Genomic DNA, 12546 nt, shown 5'->3' on the forward strand with positions numbered 1-12546 from the left:
TTACCTGTCCCTGTCCACATAAAGAGCTTTGTCACTATATGGCCACACAGTAAAAGCACACACTTTCTCTCTCCTCACATATGCACACAAGGAAAAGAAACACACTTGCATCTGATCAAAGTCACTATGTAGATCTTTTATCAGAAACACTTATATTTCTTTAAATTTTTTTTAATCAAAACTTGATAATGTTTCCACTTGATATAGTGGAAAACTATAATGTTAAGCTCTACATTTTTAGTCCAGAAATTAACCTCTACATATCAAATCTGAATAGAATGTGGCCACCTAGCTAATCCTAAATTAACTCCTTTGTTTTTATTTGCTGCACAAAGCCCAGATTCTAATAAACACAGAATGTTATATAACCATGCTTCAAAGGCTCCTGTAAACTAAGCAACTCACAGCCACATCTCTGCCTTCAGTGATCACACTTCAGTGAATCATCCAAGTGACCTTATTTGCTCATAAGAAACTCTGTGTACAGGTTGCAAATGTCAGTGTCTGAATTTACATTTTAAAAAGTACATCTTGCAGCAGTTTAATGAAAATATTGCAAAGATCTTGAGTCAGATCCAACTATTTACTCATCTGTTCCCTTAGTTTTAAATATTTTTGGCCTGGATTCACACAGTCTTCACAAGCCACACTTGATGATTATTCCTCTAAACATTGCAGTATTTTAACAGTTTGAAAAGCCATTTGGAAAGGGGGCTGCTATTACACTATTATTCCCACACCCACCTCAACAGCATGCTGACAAAAGATTCGAAAACATTTGATACTGGTGTTTATGTTCTTGGAGTGATAAGAATCTGTATCTACCAAGACACCTACTTTATAAATGATCTATGAGGGCTTAACACTTACATGAATATTTCACAGTAAACTTAATTGACGTGATGCACCAGAAGAGTCTCACTTTGAACAAAGAACTACAGCACATTTATATTCTCCTCCAGAATGAAGAGAAATCACAGTAATTGACCTGAGTCAATTATTTCATGTTTTATTCTTTAAAAATACTTTTTAGTTTTTTTTTTTTTTTTCTTTTGGATGATGATGACAGGGGTCATGGGGAAGAATTTCTTGGGAAAAATTTGTAGAGGGTGATGGTGAGGTACTGAGGGAACCTGATGAGAGAAAAGCTCATGCCATGAAATTGTGTATGATTCCCTCATGGTGCCTGTTTTCCCAGAACTATAACAAAATCACTTTGAACATTACAGAAATAAATCACCATTGCTAATGTCACTGCTGCTGCCACCGCCAACCACATGTATGCACCCATGAATGGACAGAAAGAGGTGCCATGATCTCCTAGGAAGAACATGGGTTTCGTAACACACTGCTTGACCTTCACCAGCCGTGTGCTGGACGGAAGTTAGATAGTTACATAAAGCCCTCATTTCCTGATCGGCCACATGAATCTAACACAACCTACCTTACAGGGCACCTAAAAATATTAAACTAGACTTTTTTTTTTTTAAACGGCTAGCAAACAGAAGGACCTCAGAAGAGATCCCCTACACCCACACTTCCCCCTACATCCCTCAAAATGAGGCATCACCATTTGTGTTATGCAAAATGGATTAGAGAGAGCAGTCTGTCCTTAGGGGTTCAGCAGTCTTCCTTTTGAATCAGCATTGATTTGATAATGGTCTGAGTGAAGAAATGTGACCATAGAAATAAAATACTGATTCTGATACTATAAAGGAAAGTACGTTTCTTTCTACCCAGCTAAACAATATAAAATCACAAACAGATACACTACATCATACAGCATTCTGTCTTCCTGAGCATGTAACTCTGCACGCACGTCCTTGGCCAGCACACTGGGTCTCAGTTCTGTTTTACTCACGTTACTATTCACCGAATGAACAAACACTGGTGATTATTACACTGAAGATTAACGGAGAGAAAGGCAAATGGGAGACAGTGCACCGCGAAGTGTTTTTACTGTTGCATTTTTTTTGTTTGTTTGTTTTCTAGAATATTCCTGCAGATTCCTTTTGCAGAAACAACACTGTCCTTTAGTAGTCACCATGAAGACTGGGTTTGAAACCTTAGTAATCCAAAGCAGACACCCCTTCAACCTTCCAAATTTATCATCTTCTTTTGAAGTGACAGCTGAAAGTACTCTTAAAGTGTTGCTTCTATTCTGCCTGGCATTGCCCCCAAAATAGCTCCCCTTACAACAGTTTCTTGGAAAGACAGTCAGCTCAAATTCTACTAAGATATGAGTGAAAGTTAATGTCTTGCTATTTGATATACAGGATACACAGGTTCAAAACACGGAACTGTTCAAGAATTCAGGCATGCTACCGACTGCAGGTTTGGATTTCATAGTGGCAGAGGAAGTTCCAATGACTTCTTTAGGAACTTTAAATTTGTTCTGGTACCAAATTCTGCTTTCCTGGGAATTAAAAATTTGATGAATTTCTTGACTTGATTAATATATCCAATCTTGCCTCTGCAGATCCTTCACAGAGGAAATCTGTATTCAATTCACTGGTTTGGTAGTTGGAAATACCAGTGGCATAGAATACTTTGGTAGTCAGAAACTACAGCATAGAAATACCAATATTTTTGTACTTCCTATTCCAGAAATGATTCTATAATGGTGAACTACAATGCTGTTTAAAGGTATAAGAATAAAGTCAGAAAGATGAAAGACCAAAAAGAAATGAGACTTGTACAATGCTAAGGATAATAAAAAGGACTGTGTAAGCTAAGTAAGGAACAAGAAGAAGCTGAAAAAAGAGATCTATCTACTGCTTAGGGAAGGTAGTACAATCATATCACTAATATTCTAGTAGTCTTTTATATTGTCTATTGACAAGTGAGAGGCAAAAATCATGCTCAATATTAAATTTGGGATTTTAATTAAATTAGCTGAATAAATAAAGAGTAAGGGAGATATGTCATAATACAAGTACACAGAAAAGAAAACTAAAATTTTTTATATGAATGTGAATAGGAGTGAAAAATGTGATGGTTGCCAGAAAAGCTGGTGTGACTTTAACTCCATTAACAAGAGAGAGCAGTCTCAAGACAAAAGGAGGTAATGGGGCACTCCATGTCATACTTGCCAGACCGTTATCTGGAATATTCTGCTATTTGTTCTGGAAGCACAATGAAGAGGAAAGTGAACAACACTGGGTACATTTTGATAAGAGAGACTGATGCTAACAGGTCTGGAAAGCATCACAAGAATCTATTAAAGAAACCAGAGGTATTTTTGGTCTGGAAGAGGGAAGACCAAGGAGAGGTGGTATTGTGAGGAACAACTTAAAAGCCTTTTTGATTTGAATAGCTGTCATGTAGAACAGGCATTGGCCCCAGAGTCCAGATATAATACATTGACATTTAAGGCTACATTAAAAAAACAAAAAAGCAAACCTTGAATTGTTCACCTTGTAAAACAGTGTTAGTCAAAGGACTGGAAAGTGTCCTAATGACAACTACGATTTGCAGAGGAATATATAGATGGGATTTCTGCACTGAACTGCGTCATCAGAGTACAAACCATCACAAAATCCAGAAGATTTTATAATTTCAAGCTCAGATTTAAGGCTGACAGTATTAATATGTGGCTAATTAGAAAGTATGGTTTCAGGTACGTTGGAAATGCTCTCCTGCTCTCTTTCCCTCCCCAAAAAAAATACTCATTATTAAAAAAAATATTCTATTAGATATCTAGTTCATTAGGTCCAGCATACTTTTTGAGTATTCAAGGAGACTGGTTATTAAAATGCAAATGTCCTCAGAGGAGGTAATAACATATGGGAATTAGTTACAGCTTGTTGACAGAAAGGGAGGAATGAGAAAGGCAGCAAGACTAAGTAAGGCCCAAGTGGACACAGATCTGTAGGAGACAAAATCCTTGTAATAAAAGAAGCAACAACATTTTCAAGGTTCTCGTAGAGGTGCAACAGATGACTAAGACTGCAACTATGACTTCTATGAAGACATGGCCCAATTTTCCAAGATGTGTATATCACTACAACATGTAATGTGTGCATTTTCTGTGGTCACTAATATGAAGCATTCAGTGTTTATTAAAATGGAAAGCTTCTGTATAAAAGGTGCTTTTAGACATTTAAACAAATTGCTAAGTTTTGAAAGATTTAATCAGTGGCAAGGTGTACTAAAGCCAAACTAGACTTTCACGTACAGTGTAACTTTGTATCACAAAATGAAATTAACTTTTGGGTGGGTTTTGTTTAATAAAATATACTATATTATTATATATATTTCATTTAATAATATTTGTTAAATCACACAGACTTCAAACAGGAGTTCAGTGTAGCTTAAGCCAAGTTTTTCTCCTAAACAACATCATTGAAATTCCATTATTTCCATTTGTTAGTGATCCTAATGAAACTCCAAAAAAAAAACCACCCTAAACTAGTTAAAAGGGAATTAAAATCTTCTAATATGTGATCACAGTCTATCTTTCAGTTTAATCTTCAAGTACTTTTTGGGTCAACATTCTCCCAATTAATCTATTGTACTGTCTATTATCTAAGAACAGGCTATGATTTCCAACAGCAGGAATGGCCTTCCTATATTTTTTCTACCATAATTTCATCCATTTCTCAAGATCCAGGCTTTAAGGTCTTTTCTTAATCAATTGGTCTATAAATCATCTCTGTCTCTCTCTCTCTGTGATATAGGCTTAAAAAATCTCATTAGTCAATCAACTACTCAATCTCTGTTTCTCTTTCCACCCCCACCCTCACATTTACTTTTCTTTTACTTCCCCTCTGTGTCCCATGGAACACTCCTGCCCCAACCCCTGTATTGCATCGTGCCTTACATCTTAGCTTGGGTTTACAAATCTCTTCTCTCCCACTTAGGGTCAAGGGCCGTGCTTAACTACCAAACACTGCAGTCGATCCCAAGTGTCCTGTAAATGCACTTTGGTTTAATAATAGTCAAAATTACAGTTTGATTATAGGCCGTCATTAGATACAGCAGGATTTAGTCTAGGGGTTAATACTTGAGCAGTGTGTCGCTGAGAAGGCTTATGTCTGAGTTGCTACATGTCTAGCAGCTGTTTGTATTTCTTCGAGGAGATGGTGAGAACAGTCGCCTCCTGAACAGTACAGCCCTTCTTCAGGGCAGACAACCCCGTGTCACTGATTTCCACGATCTGAGCAGTCTCTCTGTTAACTGGGGCATATTTCGCCGCAGCGATAGCCTTCCCTCCTACATGCTCTGATGTCCTAGGGGATGGGGTGATCGGGGAGGGGGCGCAGAGAAGACAGGGAACATCTTTCACCACCTGCAGCATCCCTGTGGCAGATGCCACAGGCTACTCACCGGACATTATGGCCTTTTCCTCCTTACGGCCAGGGAAACATTCTGTCTGGACGACTACTTCCCCAAGGAGGTCGCTTCCTGGAGACTCAGGGGGTAATTCCTAATTAAGCTACTCATGAGGAAAGCATTCTCCTCCCTAGACACTTCTCTGGGGATAAGTGACTGAATTCTGGTCAATGGAATACAAAGGAAATTTGCTAAAGTGACTTAGTTCCTGAAAACCACACAATCTATTTGCCTTTTGTTGTGTCTGAAGGTCACATTTGGAACTAAGGCTGTTGTCTTGCGACTCTCAGGTGACACGCTTTGGACGCTGCTGGCACCCTGAGAGTTGGAAGTGGGAAGGCCAGTGGACCAGGGAACCTGATGATAGAGTCACAGTGCTGGGGTCACCTGACCTCAGGGCTTCCATTGTTTGGCAAAATGCACTCTTCCTTAATTGCCTGAGCCAGTTGAATAGGGGGGTTTCTCTTACTGTGGCTAGAGACAGCCTGGCTCGTAAGAGATCATGCCGACATCAGGCATCCGCCTCAGGTGGCAGACACTAATCACTATCGGGGCTTCGGGGGAAGAACACATTCTTTCTACTGCCTGTTTACAAATCTGTGCTGGTTTGTTATTACTACATCCTGAATCTGTTGCTTTTTTCCATGGATTGGGTAAGTCCTAAACTCTTTCAAACACATGCATGTTTCATTTTGTAACAAGGATCACACTTCAAATGATTAATATTTGTCTTCTTCAGTAGTTTAGAAGCTCGATGAAGGCCGTGACTATATCTGCCAGGAAAATTCCTGTATTTCCAGCACCTCACACAGGGCTGACATGCAGGTGTTCAATAAATAGGTGCTCATAAAACATCTGTGAAATGAATGAATGGATGAGTAAATGAATGTAGACAGTATCTAAATGTTCTCCCTGATATTTCCTTTGCTTACACCGCTCATGCCCCGATTCCTTATCAGTTCAGACCCCCCAAAAAAGTGAGCTATGTCTTGTATTTTAGAAGACAGGAAAAAGAAAAGGAGGCTATCTTTACAAATACCATCTACTCACGCACTCCATGGAGAGGGAAAAGGAGATGCCTCTCAGAGGCAACTTATAAAATATTTTCATAAACAGAAACAACAATCACCTCCTATACTACACATTGGATTAAAATATTACTTAAGAGAATGTTCATAATCATACTTTTTAGAGGCAGAATGGAGTTCAGGATTACTTTAGTGTAACTGAACTGAGCAAAGATACATTAATTATTTCAAGTCCCTCAGTTTTCAGATGAAGAAACTGAGAGCTATTGTCACCAAGATCAGCATTAGTCTTTCTTATACCCTATGATGTAATAAAAATTGAATGACAGTCATGTTCACTGGCAGCAAAAAAGGATATTTTCCTGGCAATGTTGTTCCAACTCGGTAATCAGTATAGCTCTTGTTAGGATGAAAGTTGAAGACAAAAAGAAGACTAGCTCTCTCAAAAGCAATGACCTTATTGTCTTCATGCTTTTCACTCACATGGGCCTGCAAGAAGTAACACATAGAATATATACAAATAATAGCCAGATGCTGCTATAAGTAAATTATTCACAAAAAGTTGTGGTTTTTTTTGTCTTTATTAACAGCCTTGTTATTAAGCCAAAAATGAAAGTGCTAGCATGTTATATTTTTTGAACATATTGAAATTTTGCCATATCAAAATTTTGCCCCACTGAGGCCAGCAGCAGTTTCAAAAATTGCTTAAAGAATATACAAATTTCACCAATCACTTGCAAACCTCAAACAAAGCACAGACAGAGGATTAGGTTTTAAGTAAAACCACAGTACCCGTGCTATACAGAAAGCACTTATGTGTGTCTGTGTGTGTGAGAGTAAGTATATTAGATCTACTTATAAGTGAATTTTCTTTAAGACTTTTGTTTTAGTCTATATACTAGTAAGTGAAGGCACATAAAATTATTTTTCAAAATATACTGTAACACTGTTATTATATCCAGATTTCTGAAGTTGCATTTTTCTTAAAACCTTTATAATATTGCATGGTTTTGTCAGATTCAAAAGCAATCAAAAGGCCTTGACAATCTACATTTTTTTTTTTTTTTTGTCTAATGAAAGAGAGTTTCAAAAGCAATTACAACATCTACAAGCTCTCTTATTTTTCTACATCACATTTTACAGTAGGCAGTGAGAAGCTTTTGCTTTTTCAACCCTACCCTCTTCCAGCCCCAGCTCCGAGAGGACTTATTTCCATGCGTGTCAGCAGCACCACTCTTGGTAATTTAGAAACGTGAGCTAAGGCTCTAGAGTAAACAGCATGCCTTTTGGTATTCAACATTGTTCCTATTGAAAAGGAGCATCATTTTGCTCTCTCTTCTGGAAACAGCACTACTAATAAATGCGATTAGGGCATTCGTGTCATGTAGCCAATCTTCCTGAATGTATAAGTACCTTTGTTCAACCATTAAAAAAATTCAGAGACACCAAAGTAAAAACACATCAACTGTAATTTCAAACGGCACCAGTAAAAAGTAAATGGATTATAAGTAACACATACTATATGCTAATTTTTACAAAGGGGAAAAAAAAAGCCTGTATAAAATTTTCACCTGTTAATTACATTTTCTAAAACTTACTGAAAAACTGAGATTTTAATTCCAGAGGAGAGTCAGGCTCATGAAAAATACAAAACAGCAGGCAGGTATAATGGCATCTATTGAAATGACAAGTTAGAGACCAGTAAAGGAAAAATAAGAATAAAGAAATCTCCATGTTGTCAAAGTAGTTTCATTACGACAGCATAATTATTTATATAAAGAAAAAACAGTCACAACAATTAAGATGTTTCCACAGCAATTTCCAAAATGGATTCCATGTGGAGCTTCTGTCATTAGTTTTAACCAAGTGAAATAAAAATTACCAAATTTAAACAACAACGACAAGCTAACCAGGAAAGAAAGCAGGGAATTATGCTGAAGATTTTCGTGATCTGTTGGGGAGATTTTGGTGACATGTTTTGACAACTTGAAGTATGTCACAGGGCACCATGCGTGGAATAATAAAGTGCTGTTTAAGGGATCTGCATATGGATTTAAGTCAATTGTCATTCTAAGCATGTACGACACTGGTGACTATAACATAACATTGGGAGTAAAGAGCTCACCTGTGGAGCTGAAAGCCAACCACATCTTTCTTCCAATTTATTCATATCCCTGTCAAAGTTGTTTAGGAACTTATAGCGCAGAAGGTCATCATCAGTTAAATGAAACTGCCTTCGTGCATAATGGTAGCTCTCATCATTTCCTTTTCTTGGGAAGTCTAACCATTCAGGATGCCCAAATTCATTACCTGCATTTGAAAACAAACATCAACATCATCTGGTTAATATCAGCACTTCTTATTAAGATATCTCAATAATTATATGTTTAGAAGTCCTTGAAATCAGTTTAGGTTAATTTACTATAGCTATGCCCTGTGAAATATGCACAACCCAACTTTAGAAACAGCATAGTCAAGCACACAAAACTGCCAGCTTTCGGACTCAAAAGCCCAGTTCCAGTTTTAGCCTGGCCACACATTCCTTTTTCCACATCTCATTTTTTTTTTTTTTTCATGTACAGACTGAAAACAGTATCTCTGTCATACTTATTTCATCTCTGAAATAATCTCTGAAATCTCTGAATCATTTTCAAAATCTCTTACTTCTATAATCTTTGAGATCTGTACCATGCTTTGCAATTTCCAAAGGTTGTATGTACATTATTTTTTGATCCTCCAAGGACTCCCTATTATATCCATTTCACAGATGAGAAATACAAAGCTTTTGACAGTTAAGGGATTTGCCCAACCTCACACAGATAGTAACTAGAAAAGCAACCATTAAAATCTAGGTCTTCTCATTAAAATCCAAAGTTCTTTCTTCCTCATCCCATTAGGCAAGTATGTTTTATACTTCAGGTGCTACAGAAACCCAAGTCATCAATTTTATTATTCATTTTTCCCATTTATTTCTCAGATCTATGCGCCACCATTAGACTTTTATCTTTAATTTAAATGTGGTATGTGTGTGGGTATGTATGTATGTGTGTGTGTGTGCATGTGTACACCTGGCACATTATGTTGGGAACCCATTTAATATTATTTCTCATTGTAAAGATGAGAACTAGAAAGCTTAGAGGCTCTAAAAGTGAAATAAAACAACAACACATACACATTACACATTCTTCATTCTGAAAATCAAATTTAGATATTAGTAGCCTAATAGATTGGCTCCTGCTGTTTTCCTCAAGTTAGAGTTTTACTTTATGGCTTCTTCTTTCCCCCTAAATATTAAACACGACTTTCCAAAAGTTACTTATATTAGCTACTTTAATGCTGCAATTTTCTAAACCACAGATTTCTCCTTTGAGTTAGAAAGCATCACAGCTGACCCAAGTGTGTCCTACTGTAATTTAAATAGTTGCTAAGTGAAATAAGTCTGACAGAAGAAAGACAAATATCAATATGATCTAACTGGATTGTGGAGTCTAAAAAAAGTAACAGCAATGACCAATCAATCAACTGGGAAAAACAAGTTCATGGACAAAGAGAACAAACCTTTAGTTGCCTGAGGCAGAGGGTAAGAGGTGGGCAAAATGGGTGGAGCATCAAAGGATACAAATTTCCAGTTATAAAATAAAAAAAAAGAGATGTAATGTATAGAACAGTGACTATAGTTAATGATACAGAATTGTACATTTGAAAGCTAGGAGAGAGAATCTTGAGAGCTCTTATCAGAAGAAAAAAAGTTTCTGTAACTATGTATAGTGAAAGTGAAAGTCACTCAGTTGTATCTGACTCTTTGTGACCCCATAGACTATACAGTTCATAGAATTCTCCAGGCCAGAATAGTGGAGTGGGTAGCCGTTCCCTTCTCCAGGGGATCTTCCTGACACAGGAATCGAACCAGGGTCTCCTGCATTGCAGGAGGATTCTTTACCAGTTGAGCCACGAGGAAAGCTACAGTGATGGACATTAACTGAACTTATTATGATGATCATTTTACAATATATACAAATACTGAGTTGTGTTGTCTATCTGAAACTAATATAATGTTATGTCAGTTATACTTCAATAAAAATAAAGGCAAAAATAAGCTGGTAAATTAATATTCTAATAAATAAAAACTAAAAAGTTATAATATAATTCACTATGACTTACTGTAGAGTTGTTTTAAATGGTGAACTCCGCTAAGAAACACTGCATTTTATATTTAGCTGTTCAGAACCATAGTCATCAAAATAAAAATAATATACAAACAAATATGTTTGTAGCAGCTTCATAAAAATTAAACTGTCTGCAAAAATTTTCTGTAATTCTAATTCAGCTTGGTTCAGTTCAGTTCAGTTGCTCAGTCATGCCCGACTCTTTGCAACCCATGGACTGCAGCACACTAGGCTTCCCTGTCCATCACAAATTCCCAGAGTCTACTAGTAGATTCTAATTTGTAAGCTAATTAATAAATTAGTAAACTAATTAATTCTAATAATTCAGTCTAAATAATATGTTTTATGACGCTGCCTGTGTGACAGAGGAAGGAATCATATTTCTAAATCTGCAGGCCTTTATTTACTTTGGCTTAGTTGCTAAATCGTGTCTGATTTTTGTTACCCCATGGACTATAGACCACCAGGCCCCTCTGTCCATGGGATCTTCCAGGCAAGCATACTGGAGTGGGTTGACATTTCCTTCTCCAGGGGATCTTCCCAACCTATGGATCGAACCCTAGTCTCCTGCATTGCAGGCGGATTCTTTACCAACTGAGCTACCAGGGAAGCCCTATTATTTACTTTATGGTGTCTTAAAATGGTAAAGACTTCCCTCTGCTGCACTTAGGAGTCTTGCCTGGATTTGGAGCTTGATTCACATCAGCCCATGCTGAACTCACTGCATAGCTGGTTCCATCATCCATTCAATCAGCAAAATGAGGCACCTCCAGAACTGTGGTTCAAAGCGAAAGAAAGTGAAGTCGCTCAGTGGTGTCCAACTCTTTGCAACCACATGGACTGTAGCCTACCAGGCTCCTCCATCCATGGGACTTTCCAGGCAAGAGTACTAGAGTAGGTTGCCATTTCTTTCTCCAGAGGATCTTCCCAACTCAGGGATCGAACCCGGGTCTCCTGCATTGTAGGCAGACACTTTACCGTCAGAGGCACCAGGGAAGTAACCTGGTTAAGTACATTCATTTCTGATAATGAAGGTACCGCCAGTCTGGGGACTAGTACCTGTGGTACCAGTGGGATTTCAACTAGTGAGGAATTTGGGAGAGACTAGAAATGCCATAGGATAGCTTAGATATAACAGCCTACAAACTGTATCGAGGCTCTCTATAGGCAAAATACTTTTACTTTGGTATGACCATGAATCTATAAGTTGACTCCAATATTAATAAACAATTCCTTTAGCCTTTTTGCAGGGAGATCATTATATCACTACCATCAAGATTATCATAGTAGAAGCAACAACAAATGCTTAATGTTGGCTTATTAGGTACGAGGCACTATTCTAAGCATTGCACATGAATTAATTCTTTCTATTTTCAACAACACTGAAGTAGGTACTATTACGGTCGCAATTATATAGGTAACAGGCACAGAGAGTTATTAAGTAGTGAGGCCCTTGAGTTCAGAAAGTCTGATTTTAGCACCCTGACTCTTGATTCCCACTCTACCATATTGCTCAGAAGTGGATACCATGGGAAAACAATGCAAAAATTGACCAAACTCTCATACATGGACAGAGATTCCAAGAAAATGGAATGATGTGCAAGTAGTTGAAGTGAGGAGGTGAGATGGATAGAGGACTTTGGTTTAGTCATAAAATAGGACTTGTAGTGGGAAGAAGAGGTGAGACAGGAGGGATGAAGTTTAGATTAGGAGAAGTCTCATAATCTCCAGACCTTAAGCTACTTTTGAGTAAGGGGATGCAAAGCTCAGATGTGGTCTTTTATTAAAATATCTCTGGTACCATGTGGAAAAGACAACGGATATTGGAAATAGTTGAATGGTAGGAAAGCTAACACGGAATTCAAAGAATAGGATAAGAGATGACGAGATGCACTGGGAGTGGAGAAAAGAATGGCATGTCTCAGGTGGAAAAAAAAGGATTTGATTAGACTCTGTTGCATGGGTTTTAATTCCAATAAGAACATTTATGAGAAATATGAATTTAAGCAGTTGAATCT

General features: G+C 37.5%; 1 protein-coding gene across 1 annotated transcript in view; it reads right to left on the reverse strand.

Annotated features, from left to right (window-relative positions):
* GBE1 (1,4-alpha-glucan branching enzyme 1) overlaps positions 1-12546 on the reverse strand; it is a 290909-nt gene that overhangs the window by 25609 nt on the left and 252754 nt on the right. Inside the window, exons 13-14 of the mRNA XM_043448921.1 lie at positions 8488-8672; positions 6721-6851 (exon numbers count right to left, since the gene is read on the reverse strand). Coding sequence (XP_043304856.1) covers positions 6721-6851; positions 8488-8672 — 316 coding nt within the window. The remainder of the gene's footprint in view (positions 1-6720; positions 6852-8487; positions 8673-12546) is intronic.

The sequence above is a fragment of the Cervus canadensis genome, chromosome 27 (assembly GCF_019320065.1).
Source record: "Cervus canadensis isolate Bull #8, Minnesota chromosome 27, ASM1932006v1, whole genome shotgun sequence".
In the NCBI taxonomy this organism is placed as follows: Eukaryota; Metazoa; Chordata; class Mammalia; order Artiodactyla; family Cervidae; genus Cervus; species Cervus canadensis.